Source organism: Ooceraea biroi, chromosome 6 (assembly GCF_003672135.1).
Source record: "Ooceraea biroi isolate clonal line C1 chromosome 6, Obir_v5.4, whole genome shotgun sequence".
Lineage (NCBI taxonomy): Eukaryota > Metazoa > Arthropoda > Insecta > Hymenoptera > Formicidae > Ooceraea > Ooceraea biroi.
This window is the reverse complement of record NC_039511.1, coordinates 5095662-5112717: the sequence shown is the minus strand read 5'-3', so window position 1 is coordinate 5112717 and position 17056 is coordinate 5095662. Positions and strand designations below refer to the sequence as shown.

Below are 17056 nucleotides of genomic sequence, written 5' to 3'. Positions count from 1 at the left end.
CGAATAGAAATCACAAAGGGCAATATCGTGAACGCATTAATGTATAAATATATCGATTTAAATTTATCATGACAATGATTGGTTTTTCTGTAAATTTGCGCTACGAAGACGTAAATGTATTACATTGTTGGCGAAGTATTACATTCGGTATCATCGGTCAACGTCACTCCCGCGTTGCGTCACATCGCGTTCGAATCAAGATTTTCGCGTCGATGGTCGGAATCAAGATTGCACCATCGAACTTTATTTCCGGATGTTAATTTCGCAGCTCGAGAATAGTCCGCGGCTATTTCGCTGGGAGAAATATTGGCATTGTCGACGGTGCATCGATTCGCTGCTCGATAACTAAAATACAACTGCTGTCACGCTACCTCTGGACATGTTACCGTATACCGCGCTAGCATTGCATAATAAACTCGCTGTATATTTTTCATCATTTAAGTTTTGCGACGTTGATCACGAAAATGCCGTGGATTTTGTTGAGATCTATTCTTAGATTGCCAAAAACTCATCTACGTGTATCGCGTTAAGTAATTGTTAAAAACTTGGGAAGGAAAAGGTAATGCAATTAATCGAAGTTTTTATTTAGAATTTGAGCTTTGACCGTGACCGAGTTTTTATCTGTAAGTGCCAGGATCCATGGATCTATCTGATCGCTCACTTCTAGAATTGCGAATTATAGAACTGAGTCCTTGATCGCAAAATTGTTAGATTCTTGGATCTTCGGCCCTCCAAATATCGATTCTTTCCACGATACATGATACAAAGCATCTCCAAACGATTAAAATTCCGGAATTACGTAGGTAAGAATAAGCCGATAAATTAGCAAATATGTATTTGCATATATCGTGTTCGAGCCAAGCAATTTTTATTATAAATATACACGATACAGATATATCGCATTCGGAAATTCATCTACTCTGTTGCGCAGATAATTTCCCGTTGAAACGTGTATAATTACATCATAGCTCCATATTTTCCGCTCCGATTTGTTCGAACAAGGAAGCACAATCGATAACGATGCTGTTAGGGTCTGGCGTTGACCATCGCGCTTGTCCTGAGCCTGAATCCTTTACAAAAAAATTGTGCCATGAATCATGCCTGCCTATGCGCCAACGTAGATTAATACAATTAATAATAAGTAATTTAATTAATCGCTTTCTCAAATTTAACGTTTGTGTATCTAGAGATTAGGATTTTCATGTGTGTGTGTGCCAAGCAAAATCTTGCAGCGCTTTGCTGTTTAAATGAACATTAAAGATTGATAACGGATCATGATATCAATAATGACTTTACAAACTGAGGTATTCTTGGTATCAGAGCATCTATATTCGTCGTCATATCTTTAGGTATTCGAATTTTCGATACTTCGATATTTAGATATCGGTTTTCCGATTTCTCAAGTGACACATACTTATAAAAGTGGCAGTCCTTGAAATTTCTCAAAGCGTTGAAGATACTCATTATTTAACAATCAGAGATCAATAATCATCCGCGCGACGAAAACGTTGCGAGATTTTTCTTGGCGCGCGTATCCATTATTAAGAACTAAGCGAATAGATGAGAAGGTAACGATGTTACCAAATAAAATATTGTAATATTTTTGTACCAAGAAGAGATTTGTGAAATAATAAACAATGATTATCCAATCTAACCCACCGTGGACCACGGGTGTGTATTTTGTGCTTTTCGCCACGGCCGCTCCGGACTCGATACACTTCGACTGCGATACTCGATATTCGAGTCGGGTTGTTTTTTGGGGGAAAGGGGCTGCGTTCTGCCAGAAAACAGAAAGGGAGGAATGCTTCGTGGTGCTCGTGACGTACGCGAGAGCCGTTCTACTTTTTTCTTTTTTTCTTTTTTTGTTGTCCGAGCGCAGAGCAGAACAGTCGCGTCGCAGGATGCGCGAGAGTGGTGTTTTACTTATCCTCTGGACGAAGGGAGCCAGATTCTCGTTTGCTTGGAGTTTATCCTCGGGAGGTCTCATCGTCTTGCGACACATACGGATGCTTCGCCTTCGCCATTTTCGATATTCTCCTGTCTCTGTCTTCTCTTACTCGTGCCTCCTCTCTCACTTTCGTTTCACTCTTGTTCTTTCTCTTTCTTTCTCTTCTCTACTTTCTCTTCTCTATTCGAACCCTCTTCTTATGCCGGCCTCACCTGAATTATGCCGAGCCGTGAAACGTAATCGTAACAGCAACTGACATCCGCAAGGCACGTGTTCTAACCATCCTCCCTGGTGTTTTTCAACCTCTGTCAGGCGTCTCGCAAGAGTCCAACGGAAGATTCAATAGTACTCTTTCCGAAGTTTTCGCAAAAAGCGCCTTTTTCGTCTTTATTGAAACGAATCCCTAGGGAGTAGTAACAGCACAAGGTGTTCGAGAAAGGGATTTTACGAGTAGCAGAGTTCGTCCCGGGGCACGAGATGACTGCGGGGTAACTAATCTCGTCATACATCGCCTGTAAAGCCTGTAAAGTACCTGTCATGTTACGTGTCTGTTTTACTGAGATATCAAGATCAAAGGGACTGCAGTGTACCGTAACTCTGCGGAAGAGGTATATATCGATAGCGGGGCCGCATGGGAGAGACGCGAGAGATCGCTGTACGCGTATGTTACGTTCGATAAAGAAATTTGCAGATATCCTGTTTCCGGTAAACTAGCGTGCCTCACGCTACGAAATGACAATCGATGGACCTCCGCTATCGGTATGTGGCTTCCGCCTGTAGCGCAATTGCGCTTTCCCGCGCGGCGCATCGCCGATCGCTCGCGCGTCTTTGAGGCACATTTCCTATACACGCAGAAAGGGTTGAAAAACACTGTTCTAACCGAATCTAACCGAGGCTACTCCACTAACAAGAGAGATAAGGTACTCACACACACATACATATCCATACATTAATACGTACGTATATATAATTATCACTCTCCCGACATAATATTGTGTATATGTATAATATAATAAAAAGAGCGGCAATGTACAAAGCCTTCTTTTTTCTTACAGTAACGTCGTATCCGCGACTGCATTTCGCGCGCTAGTCATGGAAACTCCCGGCAAAGTGGAAATGAAAAAGTAGCGCGGGGGCGATCGGGTTTCATTGAAAATCGAACGGTCGATGGAAAGACGAAACTTTTCAACTCGCCTCCTCTCCTTCTCATTCCACAAGCGGTCCTCCTTCCTCTCGCGCACGTCTTTCGCGCGAACCCTTTCTTGGCGTCGGTCCTCTCATCGATCGGAAGCGCGGGGTGACCTTTTACCTTCTTTCTGTGCTGCCCCCGCGTCGTCACGCGAATATTATTTAAATCGCGCATTAATCGGGAACACGCGCGGAAACTAGCGTGAGAATGCAGTCGATCGATACGACGATACACCGCGGCAATTGGCTCGTTGAGAGGGTAGACAACGATTTAACCCTTTGCGACCTGCCGTTCCCTCGGCATAAGGTGATTAAGGTGGTGCTTGCATATATACGTACACATACACACGCAGGGTGGTCGGGGGAAACGTAATATGCACCACATACATTCGAGTATGTTGTGACTCGCATAGACTCGTGTAAATACAATGCGCTACTGCCTGCTGTTAATTGCAAGCAGGTTTCTTGCAAATAATTAATTCCTTGGTTTGATAATGGAAAATAGTAGGAAGCTTTGATAAGATAAGTATAATATAAATATATATAGTTCCGATAATAATAAGAGTTTATGTAATAGATTTCCTTTTCAATGAGATGAAGAGAAATTTGTAAGAAATATAGATTCATCCACTGTTCCACTCTATAAGGCCAGTAATAAGCGATTAATGTGTATGCAAGCATCACCATTGCCACGTTTTCTCATAAAATTTCTTTCTTCGGGCTCTTGTATTTTTACTTTGAAATGCGCTTCGCTTCACGTTGCTGACTTCGCGGCAAAATAAAGTGGCACGTGACGGGTAACCGTCGTGAAAATAAGTCGGTTCGCAGAGGGTTAACACGCGATATCATGCTTGGGGTATCGCCGGAATGGAGTCTCCTGCGAGAATTCAGGCAGCCTACTCAAAGCCCGAGATGGTTTCGCCCCGACAAGAATAAAATGCATTCTATAGGGTGTCCTGTAACGGTGCATACAACTGACAACCTATCATTCTTTCGAAAATTGCAGTTGGAGGGAATTCTTTCTCAGTAAAAAGCTTATATTTTATTTCAATCTTTTGTCAAATATGAATATATGTATCCTAATTAGAACGTAGATTTCAAAAATATAAGAATTTGTTAAACGTGTGCAAAATATAATGATTAAATTCTAATTCAACTTTGATCTGATTGAAATAAATAATGAGGTTTTGTTCCAACGGCATACGTTTTGTCATATCCTATGTTTCCATATTATGATTGTCGGGGGATATTCCCGGGTGCAAACACGCTAAGTGAGGCACGTAAAAACGAATATTGATCAGTTCGAATGGCAGCGCAAGCTTTCAGAGACTCCATTTTTCCAGATCATGGAGCACCTCGAGTGTCATTTCCCTGTCGCGCGAAAATCCGCAGAATAAATCACTTGCGATTTGCAGTCAGCACGCGTGCCTCTCTCTTTCTCTCCATAAAAATAAATTAAAGTAGTTTTATGCGACGGCACACTTTGAAACGCATATCATTTTTTGATGTGAGCTTCACTATACACATCGATCCGAACATCTTTGACATGTGAACATTTCGATGATGCACATTTCTTAAAAGCGTATTTCTTTTTTTTATTATAAAGAGTTTCGAATAAAAATCCCTGCGCGTTTCTTTTTACATTTAGTTACGCGGATGCTCAATAGAATACAAAACACTTGTTTGTTATCAGGTTCCGTCCCTTATTATCAAGCTGGTTTAAATTTTATATGTAAAAAGATATAATAAAGGTTTAAATTTTATATATAAAAAGATATAATAAAGATACGTACAGTTTGTGCATTTTGACAAAAAACACATGATACTATAAAAAAGAGAGAAAGAGAGCAAGGACTTTATGAAGGATGGTGAGTTTTAAAACAGAGAATCACGATTTGGCACTCCGAGATCTTCCATGCGTCTCGGCAGCAAAGGGATTTTACGACACGACATTAACGGGTTTACGCACACAGCACACAACGGTAAGCGCGCGTACTTACGCGTGTGCAAGCGCTCTGCGAGCGGACTCGTACCGCTTGCAGAGCCGTCCATTATGCGTTTTCGGGATCTATCTCTTCCGTTTGAGATTTCGGGGCCGGGCACCCGACTACCATGAGACAGACAGAACCATTTGGCGTCCCTGAATAATGTATCGGGCCCATTTCTGCTCGTGCATTAGAATATGGAAGTATAATTGTTTCGGTCGTCCCGCGCATATACTCGTTTCTCGTCTCAATAGTTAATTCGGCCGCGACCGTTCTAATGTCGCACGCGCAGACTAATTTCTTTGCACGAATTTGCGGATCTCGCGGATTTGATCGTCCTGCCGTTGATCGTGTCCGGAATTCCATTCACGGGGGACACCGTGCGTAAAATGGAAATGCATGACGGAAATGCATTAGTCTCTTAGTCTTAGCGAATGTCGGTGGTTTCGATGTTGATTTTTTGGCTTGCCGGAGATTTACGTATTGATTGATTGTCTCACTTGTAGCACTTCGTTTATATTAATAGCACTCTTCCCTGGAGGAATTACCACGCGATACCAAGAAAAGGAGGAGAGCCTTCGTAACACGGTCAGCCCGCTTTGCCTACGCACAAGACTTGTTACGCTTTTTTCCTTGATTAATCGCACTGGTTTGGAGTTTGATCGATGTTTAAAGAGAAGTTACGTGTCTGCGCTTTGATCGCACGTTCCCTCGTACCACGAGTGTCTCGCTCGTTTCGAATGCGTCGAGGGCCGAGTGTTTGCACTTCATTCGAAGACACGGTGCATCACTTTGATGCGGTTCTGGGTCATTCCGCGATTCTCTTAAAGAACTTTTGCATTGCCCTTTCGTTGAACTAACGACGATTGTATATTTGCAAGTTGATAAATTTAGTCGTTAATTGCGCGATAATTATAAGAAAAGTTGTCTTTTTGTCGCAAAATTAAAAAAGGAATAAATTGTATAATTACTATTTATCACGTTTGTCGTTTTTTGTTTCGAGATAAATTTTTTAGTTGAAACAGTCGAACATTGACGACAAATTTAACGATACAATAGTTTCGTTTATTTTCGGGACAGACGTAAGTCTTCGTTTGCGTTTGTATTACGAAGGCGGTGCAAATTGTGTTGTTTGATACGCATAGTTTCTGAGAGCGACGAGAGAGAGCTTGTTTAACTCACTAGCCCGAAGCGCTTGATTTAATATTTATTCCTTCGTTACGACCGCGTTTTTCATATAAGGTATTCGCGAAAATGGCTCGTAAGAGCTCGCGCCTCTCACAAAGCGAAATTCCATGTTTTTAAATACGGAATTATTAAGCGCGCTTCTCGCATACAGGCCGTCTCTCGAGCGACGACCAAGTTATTCGGGATATGAGCCTGCGGCTCAATTTATTTAAATTTATTTAAACGATACTACGTCTTGTAATCCGCAAAGAGTAGTGATGCCTCCAGGGAACGCAGTGATAACGAGCAATCGATTTTTAATCAAGAATCCCATATTTTCTCGGTTTTATCGTAAAGAGTAACGACATTCTCGAACGATTGTGCGAGGTATTTATTTAAAAAATAGTATAAAAAATTATGTAAGCCGATTTCTCTCAAAGTTTTCGCGAAATTGATTTCCAGCTTAATCTATTGGACGAATGCGCGAATAAAATGATATTTCGAGATCGTATTGGTACTCGCACGGTTTTACGATGAACGTTACGTAATCTGCTACATTTGTTTCTTCTATTTTTTATTATTCGGTAAAATCAGTTAAATATTTGCGTCTCCCTCGTTCTGTCTGTCTCTGGCGACTAGATTGACACGCGTTCAGGGTGCAATACACATACATAGCATACATACACAGTACAGCGGGAAGAAGGGGAGGACTTTTTGAGGGAAAGGAAAGGGACGTAGAGAGGTAGGAAAGCAAGCGAATAAGAGAGCTCGGGGACGACGAACGCGCGAAATTAACGAGAGTGAGATCAGGATCGGAGGATCCAAGGATACCAAGAGAGAGATCTTGTTCGCATCTGCGAGAGGAGTTAAATGTCCGATGACCCCAGGGACTCAAGACCTCGCGGGGGATCTTAGAATCCAAGGATTCGAGAAGCCGAGTATCTGTAGGTTCAAGATTCCGAAGATCGAATGTCTCAAGATCCTGGGACTCGGTGATCTAGAGATCTCAGAATCCAAGAACTCGAGAATCCAAAGATTCAAAGACCCAACCGGGATCTGTCCACAGTTCTGGTCCGAGGATTCGAGGATTCGACGATCCTGGAATCCGAGAGACTACCAGAGAGTCCACGGAGTCGAATGCCTATCCAAGTATCCAAGGATCCGGCGACCCTCGAAAAGCCGCTCTAGAATCCGAAAGCAAAAACAAAAAAAAAGAAAAACGAAAGTAACGAGCCTCTAAGTCGATAGAACGTAACGAAGTAAGGTACCACAAAGCGAAAGCAATACGGAAACGGCATAGAAGTAACAGTAATGTAATTGGAGTAACATGACAAACAAAAAAAAGTAAAAGAAAGAAAAAATGTAAAAAAAGAGAGAGAGAAAGAAACGAGCCGCCGGCGACCGGGCGGCTCGCCGCGTAGTTCATGTTGGGAGGCCAACAGTTGAAAGTGACTTGTCTTGTGTTGATGTTGCAGGTTCAAAAGCCTGGCACATGCGGCTGACCTTTGACCGGGTGCCAGGCGGCTGCAACCTTCACAGGTGCAAGCTGTGCGGCAAGGTCGTGACGCACATCAGGAACCACTACCACGTCCACTTCCCCGGCAGGTTTGAGTGTCCTCTCTGTCGTGCCACGTACACACGTAGCGACAACCTGCGCACGCACTTTAAATTCAAACACCCCGAAGCAAGAAAGATCGATCTAAACGATTTCATGGCGGGCTCGTTGGCGCTCTCAACGAGCAACGACACTATGAACACGCTATCCTAAAGACGCCGGAAGAGAAAAGAAAAACAACAAATGAGAGATATATATATTTAATATATATTTAAATATACATTTAATATGTATATACATCTGTGCGGTATATATGTATTAAGTATGTATTTAAATATGCATATACATATATATTGAGACATTATATATATATATATACATATATATATATATTTACAACGTACGCGCCCCCCAAGAGTTATATACATATAACGATGGAACATACTAAGAGCGCGGGTGGCCGCAGCCGCAGGGGGGTATTCCGCATATACGGCGAATGTACGGCTCTGATGTTACGGCAATTGGGGAAAAAGGGCCGGTCTCTCTCGGCTTTTCTTCTTTCTCGAACACCAAATCTTTTGTAGGTATGCTTAAGGGATCGAGAAATTCTCCTATAGGGGTCTTTTTTAACTGATGAAAATCACAAAAATAGCAAAAAAATGTGGGACGAAAAGATTAATATACTGCGTACAGTGTACAGTATAGTGTGCGATGACACTTGGGAGTGGGCTTGCTGTAACTAACTGTCGAAGTTGTGAGGGCTAAGTTTCTTCTTTTTTTTTTTTCGTTCTTTTAGAAGTTGCTGAGGAACGGGTTTTACGCGAGTGAAACGTAGCCGCGTCCAATCGCTCCGCGTCGCGAGGGCGACTTTTCCGCGCGCACCAAGGAGCCGTGAGGGGCCTCGCGATGAAATTTAATTCGATTTGTCTCGCCGGACGAAGGAAGCTCGTTAACCCGCGACAATGTGCGACGATGGCAATGTGCCGCTCTATCAGAACACGCAAAACGATTTGACCACAATCTTCGGCTCCGTTATTCTAAAAGTCTTGAATCCTCCCGAGGATTCAGGACCTTTTCGTGTCTCGGAGACCGCCGAGGTAGAGCTATGTCCTCGATCGCGACATTGTCAATTGGCCGATCGATCCTAAGTATCGCTAGCGCAGGTCGCTCTGTCGAGGTCCCCGTCTCTTTTTCGCGCCTGGGAAGTGCGCGCTCGCGGAAGGAAAGTTACCCCAGCGTATCCTTCGCGCGGAGCGTCGCGCCGCAGCACCGCGTTACGTTTGTCGCCGACCATCCTGATCTGTCGCGGGCGATCGCGACGCGCTGTCCACGATGCTCGCATTGCCTCAAATCTCGTACACGGCCGCGTTCGCGCCGCGACAATTGTCCAAAGACCGGGCAGCTTTATTTTATTTCGTGGTGAGAGAACGAGCGCTGCGCCGATCGCCGATACTTTTAGAAGAGTGTTCGGGAGAAGTCGCGCGATTAAAATGATATGTTCGCACGGTTAGTGTGTGTGCGCGGTTTAATTACATTAATTAATATAAATACATATATATAAATCTATATATATAAATATATATACATATATAAAATGGGAGCAAACGTCGTGCCAATTTCCTCCCGTAGATACTGCTGCCGACCGGTCAAGACGGCAGTCGGAAAGAATATTAATGAATCAATCAATTAATTAATTGTAATTATATCTATTAATTAAAGCTGAGTCGCTGGGAGTAATTCATTCGATACGCAGGGTGAGTCGTATAGTTGTTGAAGAGTTTATATAGTTGGACTTCATATTAGATTGTAATCGTAATATATTATCGATCTTCGGGAACCCGCAGAGAGAGCGAGAGAAAGAGAGAGAGAGAGAGAGAGAGAGAGTGAGAGCGAGAGCGAGAGAGAAAGAGAAAGTAGCAATATTACATACGCGTGCACACCTACGCACGTACGTGTCCCGGAGTTACGTTACACGCGAATACACGCAGAATGTGCACACACACGGCCACACATATACACTTTCATAGGCTTTTGACACGCGCAACGTCGTACGGGTCGCGAAATATCGTAAGCACACACATACACAGCGTATACACGCGAGCAGCAGGCACACACGTACACGCGCAAGTAACACACGCAACGCAAATCGAGCAACAACGAAATTTCTGTCCTTATGCATACCTTACGTGCCCGTAAGGTTTTTGATAACGTTGTGTAGCGCGCTTTGCAGTCCTAATATGAACTTTGACTATAAAAAACGCACGTTACTTGTTAATTAACAGCTAAAGTCTATAATATTAACGATTAAGCTGCACGCCGCGTTATTGTAATGCGATCGCGGGGTAAATAGTGGAAATCACGGAGACATTCCACGATTCGGGACTTAAGTGCGTAGGCGACAAATAAGGTTTTAATTGTATTGGATGATTTATATATAGTACTCTATATTTTATACTTTATATAATCTACCACACTAATAACCTACCATCGGTTGGAGATAGTTACGTTAAAGAGCAATTTTATTCAAGGGATGGTCACGATACTTGTATCGTCGTCGCACATTGATATTTAATTGGTTGGGGTGCAATCTGTTTTGTTCTTCCTTCTTCCTTGTTTGTTTGTTTTTTTCGTCATACATCATGGAATTTAAGTAACGTAATATTACGATAATGGTTTTAAACGGAATATCCCGATAAAACTACAATATATACCACTCGAAAGAAGATTGAGAAATCGTTTCTTCGAATGTCTGATCACTGTCCGATGTTTTAAACGTGTCTTTTTAGTCTACACTTGCGCGTTATTCCGCGTCTGCCTGGAGACGGCGCTTCGTAACCGTTTTAAAATGGCACTTGTTTTGTTTTACAAAAGAGAAAAAGATTCTCTTAATTATTTCGAGCGGTATATCTACCTATGCTATTACACAAATGTGTACACGAGAGAGAAGAGGAGAGGCGCCTCGCAGGTGGACACGGGACATACAACAGAGACAGCAAGTTATTGTTAAGAAACGAAAACTAGCGAGCCCTCCAGCACTTAATAATTTTACGATGAAATCTTTTTAAATTTATCATTGATTTGCAGTTATAATCAAATTCGCAGTCAGTCGAACTCCGCAAAGTAGGATACGTTTTCCGTAATTGAAATATTAAGATTTAGAAATAAGAACGCAACAATTCCTCTTTTAAATGCTTTTTTTAAAAAGTGTTTGTCGGGCGCACTGCTTTTCGATCCTAAATTGCAATGCTTGGTCTAGAAATGGAATTTGTTGATAATTTGTTGACGCTTTTATCGTCTTTAGAGTGTGGACACGCAGTGCAATAGCCATTGATTATTCGCTGGTTTGCTAGAAACACACACACACACACACGCACACAGACATACACACGGAACGGAACGCAATAGCAGGTACACATTCGTACACACGTACGCCGAGTCCGCTAGCTATTCAAAGAGCCAAACCGCAATATTGTGATGAAATGATACTACACACCGTCAATCTTCTCTCTTTTTTGCAGAAAGGGGCACTTTGCATAGTTAAGGCTACCGAAAACACGCATATATCTATAATTTAATAATATATAATCAGAATATTAATATATTACTGCAGATTATTAAGTATATATATATATTAATATATTGGATAATTTATTTTATTTTGTTTTATCGTTTTATGATTTTATATATATGTTATTCACTGTTTATGTATACACAGCGCAAACATTATATTGCAATATATGCGACACACGCAAGGTTTATTTATTGACAGGGCGGGTTGAATCGTGTTAAGGTGCACTTTGCAGGCCTACCTCCTTGGCTGAGAGATCACACACGCCGATCGACTTCTCTTCTTTCTTTCTTTGCCTTGCTATCTTATTGTATTTTACACTTTACGTTCTTCTTTTTGTCGTCTCCGCTTGACGCGTTAGCCAATGAACATCGACGATAAAATTGTACCGATTATAATTAATTCACAAACGGATTTTTACCGACATTTGTTATTTGGATCTCTTTTAAAATCATGAAAATTTGTGGGACATAAAAACAAGTGTATGTAAAATATATAAAATTATAAATTCTTAATTATTCGAGCAATCGAGATTTTAATTTTATTTTTACATTAGATATCGAAATTAGCATATGTATTTGTCGTTGTCTTAGAGATCGATTACAATTTAATACATTCAACAGAGGAAGCGTAGTGGCGAGGATTGAGATGCGGAAGAAGCAGAGAACAAAAGGGAAACAATTTTTACGAGCAATGCCAATTTTTCCGACGATTCTGTCCTCTGTACGATGGCAGGAGTCTCCAAACTTTTTGCAATATCGTCATTTTACTGAGATATTAAAATCAATGTAGCTAAAGCGCGAATTTCCTCAAGTTAATCATTGCAATTCCTGTGAGCTCTCAACGTCTAGAGATCCGCGAGTTATTATGACCAGGAAAATACGCTCAGTAAATACCTGCAATCCGGAAAACCGGAAGTTCAGCGCTTGGAGAGGCCGCTCGAGCGTCTCCAAGTTGTAAAACGCTGTTTCAGAACAGCCCCCACGTCAAAACGTCAGTGCAATATTTTTCCGCGTGTTTCCACGATGCTCTCAATACATCAAACTCGGATAAACGATGAGCGATGGCTACAGACGGCGCGTATTTCGGCCGCGTGTGCGCGCCCGCCACACGTGATTCTCTCTCCCTTTCTCTCTCGGAGAGAGCCCCATCGCGATGCGCCACCCCGTACGGTGCATTGCAGGCTCCCACCAGGGAGGAAGAGGGCGCAGAGAGACAGAGAGAGATGGGGGTGAGCGAAGAGCGCTCGCCTGGGATCAATGTTCCATCGTGCGCGCGAAATTATAGCCCGGGCCCTGCAGTCAGGACGCGGTTGTACTTAATTGGTTGACCGCGACGAAGTTTAACGCCGGAGTTTGCTTTTCATCTTTCATCCTAATATTGCGAAAGTCAACTCCTGCTGTCGCCCCCCCCCCCCCCCGCCGCAATTAGAATGCAGTCGCCGCTAGTCGGCCGATGCGGAGCGCCGAGGAGCTCCACCCTCGGGGAAACTTTCGTTTTTACCGTTCGTCCGCGCGTGCGACTAGACATCGAGCGAGTGAGCGAGCGAAAATACTCCCCGTGCGTCCGTGTACTTAGTAGGCGCTTTTAAGTTTTTAAATGAACGTTTAACGTCGCGCGGCCTCTCGCAATTATACAGATCGATGGAGAAGCACATACGACGCGCAGCGTCATCACGCTGATGTTGCATTAACTCATGAATTACCACGTAAATTGTCATAGTCTTGTTCCCGTGCGCGCGGTAGTGTCAAATCATGACTCCGCGATTATCTCGATGGCTCTCCTTGTAACACCTGCACCGCGATTATCCGCCGAGACTTTCTCATCTAATCGATCTGATCTTATTACAAACGAGATTAATACTCGGAATTATATAATTAATTGTTTTTTTTTAATTGTTGACTGTTACAAGACCAGTTATAGGGTTGCGAGTTATTAACGTGAATAACACATTGAAATAATATTTACATTTCCATTGCGCGATATTTGCTAAATAACAGTGATGTATTTACATGGTTGTATAATTATTATTCAACAGCGCTCGAAACACGTCACTTTTCGTTCATTCCGTATTTACATACTGTTGGACATTCGTTGGCTATGTATGGCTGCTGCCAATTTCCGGAATTGTTCGTATATAAACTGTCAAATAGTCGGAGTCGTATAAAATGTTCGACAGCTGCCACGGAATAGTAAACACGCGTGCAGAAGAGTCGTCGTATCGCATGACGTCGACGAATCTGTAACAATGAATCTCTCGACTCATCTCCCTATTGTCGATGAAAAATCCTCCTTCAGTGGTAGAGTGACTCTAGCGCAATTATTATTTTCACGAAAATCGAATAGAAATTTAAATTTGAAAAAATCCTAGTAATGAATTTTATGAATATCGGATTGGAGAATTAGATAATTCATCTTTGCCTTTCTCGTTCTTTGAGTTTCAAAGTTTTGAAGAATTAAAATCTCGATCTAGAGATTTCTCAAAATCTCGTTTCAATCTCTAAAATTAAGATTCCAAAATTCTTTTAAATTGAAAAATTTTCGAATTTTGTTAAGTCGTCGCAATCTTTATAACCCGAAATTTTCGTAGCTTCACACCTCATATCAGTGCTTGGACTCAAGTTCCAGGTATCGTAAAGCTATCCAGTTTTCATGTTTTATACATGGTCGGAAATCTGACGCGCTCTTTCATGCTCGTATCGATCGATTGGCGCTCACGACGATCGGGAGCGCTCACCGCTTACGCGCTGTGCATATACGTAGAAGCATGATGTTTGGCATGTTACGTATTTCAAACATTCGCGGATAAATAGCCCGGTAAATGCACAGGCGAACCCAAACGGATCCGGTCGGGCGATTTTGACGGAGAGCATCCTGAAACACGCGAGTGTCTTTCAGATTTATCCGGACTGAATTCTTCCGATAAGCAATAATCGATCCGACTTTTAAATATTCTCGAGTGCGATATGATCACAATTTTTATTATTACTTTCATCTAGAAATTTAGATTATCTATACAAATTTGGATGGCGTTCATAATTTGTTTTAAAGATTTTTTTATAGAAATTACATTGCAAATTAAGAATGGGTATAATATGGATAAACAAAAAGAATATTTTGTCTAGTAACGATAAATTTTATTTATTTAGTTAAAGTATGGATGTATTTTTCTCGCACTTTCCTCCAACCCGAGCGACTATAGTGGATATTCGTTACGAGTCTGTCATTGTTTTTATATGCCAGACCCTCCGAATCTGTTTTAATGTATCGCGAATCTCGCGACAGAGAGCCACGGGAGATACCGCACGAAAAACACTGGTATGGGAACCGGTCGATCCGGCGGAAATACGCGTGCAAAATCGAGGGAAGCTGCCGCGAATGAAGTCGCTATCGACCAGGCGACATAATCGGCGCGGATTGTTCTCCGTCTGCGCCGAAACTAGATGAATGAACTTTCCGCCAGACGCGTCGCGCCCGCACCCTATGTGCGTGCGGAAGGCGATATCCACGCGTGCAACGGGGTTTTCACACCGTCGTTTTTCGTTACGGCGGTCCACCCGTAGTCCCTCTCGCCCCTTCATGCGTGTTTCGCATTATCGCGTCGCGTGTTTGCGGGCTAATTTATTCGCGGCGTTTTATATCCGGCGTCCGCGACGCCGACGCGCGATTTGCTTTATGATTCCGCTCTTCCCTTTGCTCGCTTTTGCCTCTATCCTCGGCTTCCCTCTCGCGACTTTGCATTTCGCCACGTGTAATTTGAATATACGGCGGGGCGGAACGAACGTTCGGAGGTCTGGTCAAATTTTAAAAACCCAGACGAATTTAAATGTGGAGTCGAAGGGATCAACATGTGCGGTTTCTGAGTGAAAATTCAGTTGCCGTGTGCACGATGCGAATTATCCGGAGCGTAAAATGTCATCAGCTCAGAGTGCTCCGAAATCGTGCGGCGAGCCTTGCTCCAAGCGGGACTCTTGCTCTTTAAGTTTTTTGGGAAAAGACAAACACGCGAGCGGAAGATGTTTGAAATTTTGGCACGTTGCGCGACTCGTCTCGTTTTTCTTCGGATTGGCGTGCCATGATACCGTCTTGGTGGACCATTAGAAAATTAAAAGGCGATACGGCAAAAAGTAAGACTCGCCACGAACCCATCGCCAAGTAGAATGACGCACGTAAAAGTCGACGAATCACGCAGTGCACTTGCAGCCGCAAGTTGAACAACAATGGAAGCTGCACAAGTGCTGACGCCGGAACGCCGGCGTTCCGAACAAAACGAGCTCCTCGATGAGAAGCTAAGTCGATACGCAGCGATCCGATATAAACGATAAGACGTCAAATCTTTTATCCGAAGGGCCAAATAGATCACACCAACGCCCGGAAGCACCGTCGTCGTGGCGACGAAGAATCGCGCGAGCTTGTTACGTGCCGATATAAACGGAAAATTATTAACCCTTCGATAGATCGCAAACTGGATTCCTCGAGATTGGAAAATTGGCGATGTCGACTCAAAATCGGATTCCGATTTCCGTTGGCCACTTCAGAAGCAATTCGTCCGTTCGATCTTCGCGCTCTGAATTATTCGTCATTACGTTTCACCCTATAACGCATAACGCGCCCTCGAGCCGGAGGATTCCAGGTGCTCCAGATTCCGAGGGATCCTGATATAATCTCCGTTAATAAGTAAACTGTCCGCTTGAATAGCCGTCGCCGTTGTTATTCGACGCGACGCGATGTCGTGTCTCGTTTCGCACGGTCCTCGGAAAATCCGAGGCTCCCCGTGTCCCGCCGTCACCACCACGGTGCAGTATCGACATGTGATTCTCGAAAAGAGGGTCCCGGAAAAGCTCGCCGCGACGATAACGGTGTTATGGAAGCGGCGAGGCAATAACCTTTGGCGGAAAGTTTATTTTCCTGGGAGTGGCGTGACGCGCGAGAAAACGAACAAGACAGATTTCTATAAAGGTCTTCTTTATCTAAATCCCGTGACTTTTGTACGGCCCCCGCTCTCGCGGAACTCCCTTTTTATCTGCGAACTGTGCTGCGCCTCAAAACTTCTCGCGTTTCGTTTTTCCGCGGGCGGGGCATCGGAGCGAACGCGAGAAATCATGAGAGTGGAACTTGTACACAGGATGCTCCGAAATGACATATGTATCATTCACGGATGTATATCCTTTGACCATATTTTTCGTATATTAAAGGATAACGTTGAAGATTCGAGAATTTAACAAAAATCGATGCAAATCCTTTTTAATCATCTTTCAACAATCCACGTCAAGTTCGGTAGTAGGTGTACATGTCAAGTGTAATATCAACATTTCGAGACGTTTCAGATTCTAGATGTGCGAAAACGTGTATACTTGACGTAAATTGATTTCTAGAACAATTAAGGGGCAGTTTATCGTGAACGGAGGAGGGGAAATTCCGTTGGCGATATGTACATCCCTCTTTGGACATTCGCGACACTTCGCACGTATGAGAGCTCGCGCGACACACGCGCGTCCAATTATACATATGTATCTGCAGGGACAGACGAAACACACTGCACGTACACCGACATATAAAACGAAAAAGAGGAAAACACGCTGGGAGGATGGAACGGGTGGAGAAAAAAAGAGGGAGAAATACTCGGCACAGAATTTCACAAAATG

At 43.1% G+C, this 17056-nt stretch overlaps 1 protein-coding gene across 4 annotated transcripts in view; it reads left to right on the top strand.

Annotated features, from left to right (window-relative positions):
* Nucleotides 1-17056, top strand: part of LOC105282109 (protein tramtrack, beta isoform) — a 75214-nt gene that overhangs the window by 39970 nt on the left and 18188 nt on the right. The window contains exon 5 of one of the 4 annotated variants that reach the window (XM_020032402.2): nucleotides 11362-11463. The exons of 2 other annotated variants lie outside the window; for them this stretch is intronic. In XM_020032402.2, coding sequence (XP_019887961.1) covers nucleotides 11362-11384 — 23 coding nt within the window. In that variant the 3' untranslated portion in view covers nucleotides 11385-11463. Of the gene's footprint in view, nucleotides 1-7763; nucleotides 8064-11361; nucleotides 11464-17056 lie in introns of those variants that run through there. One more of the 4 variants, XM_011343867.3, reaches the window with a different exon arrangement.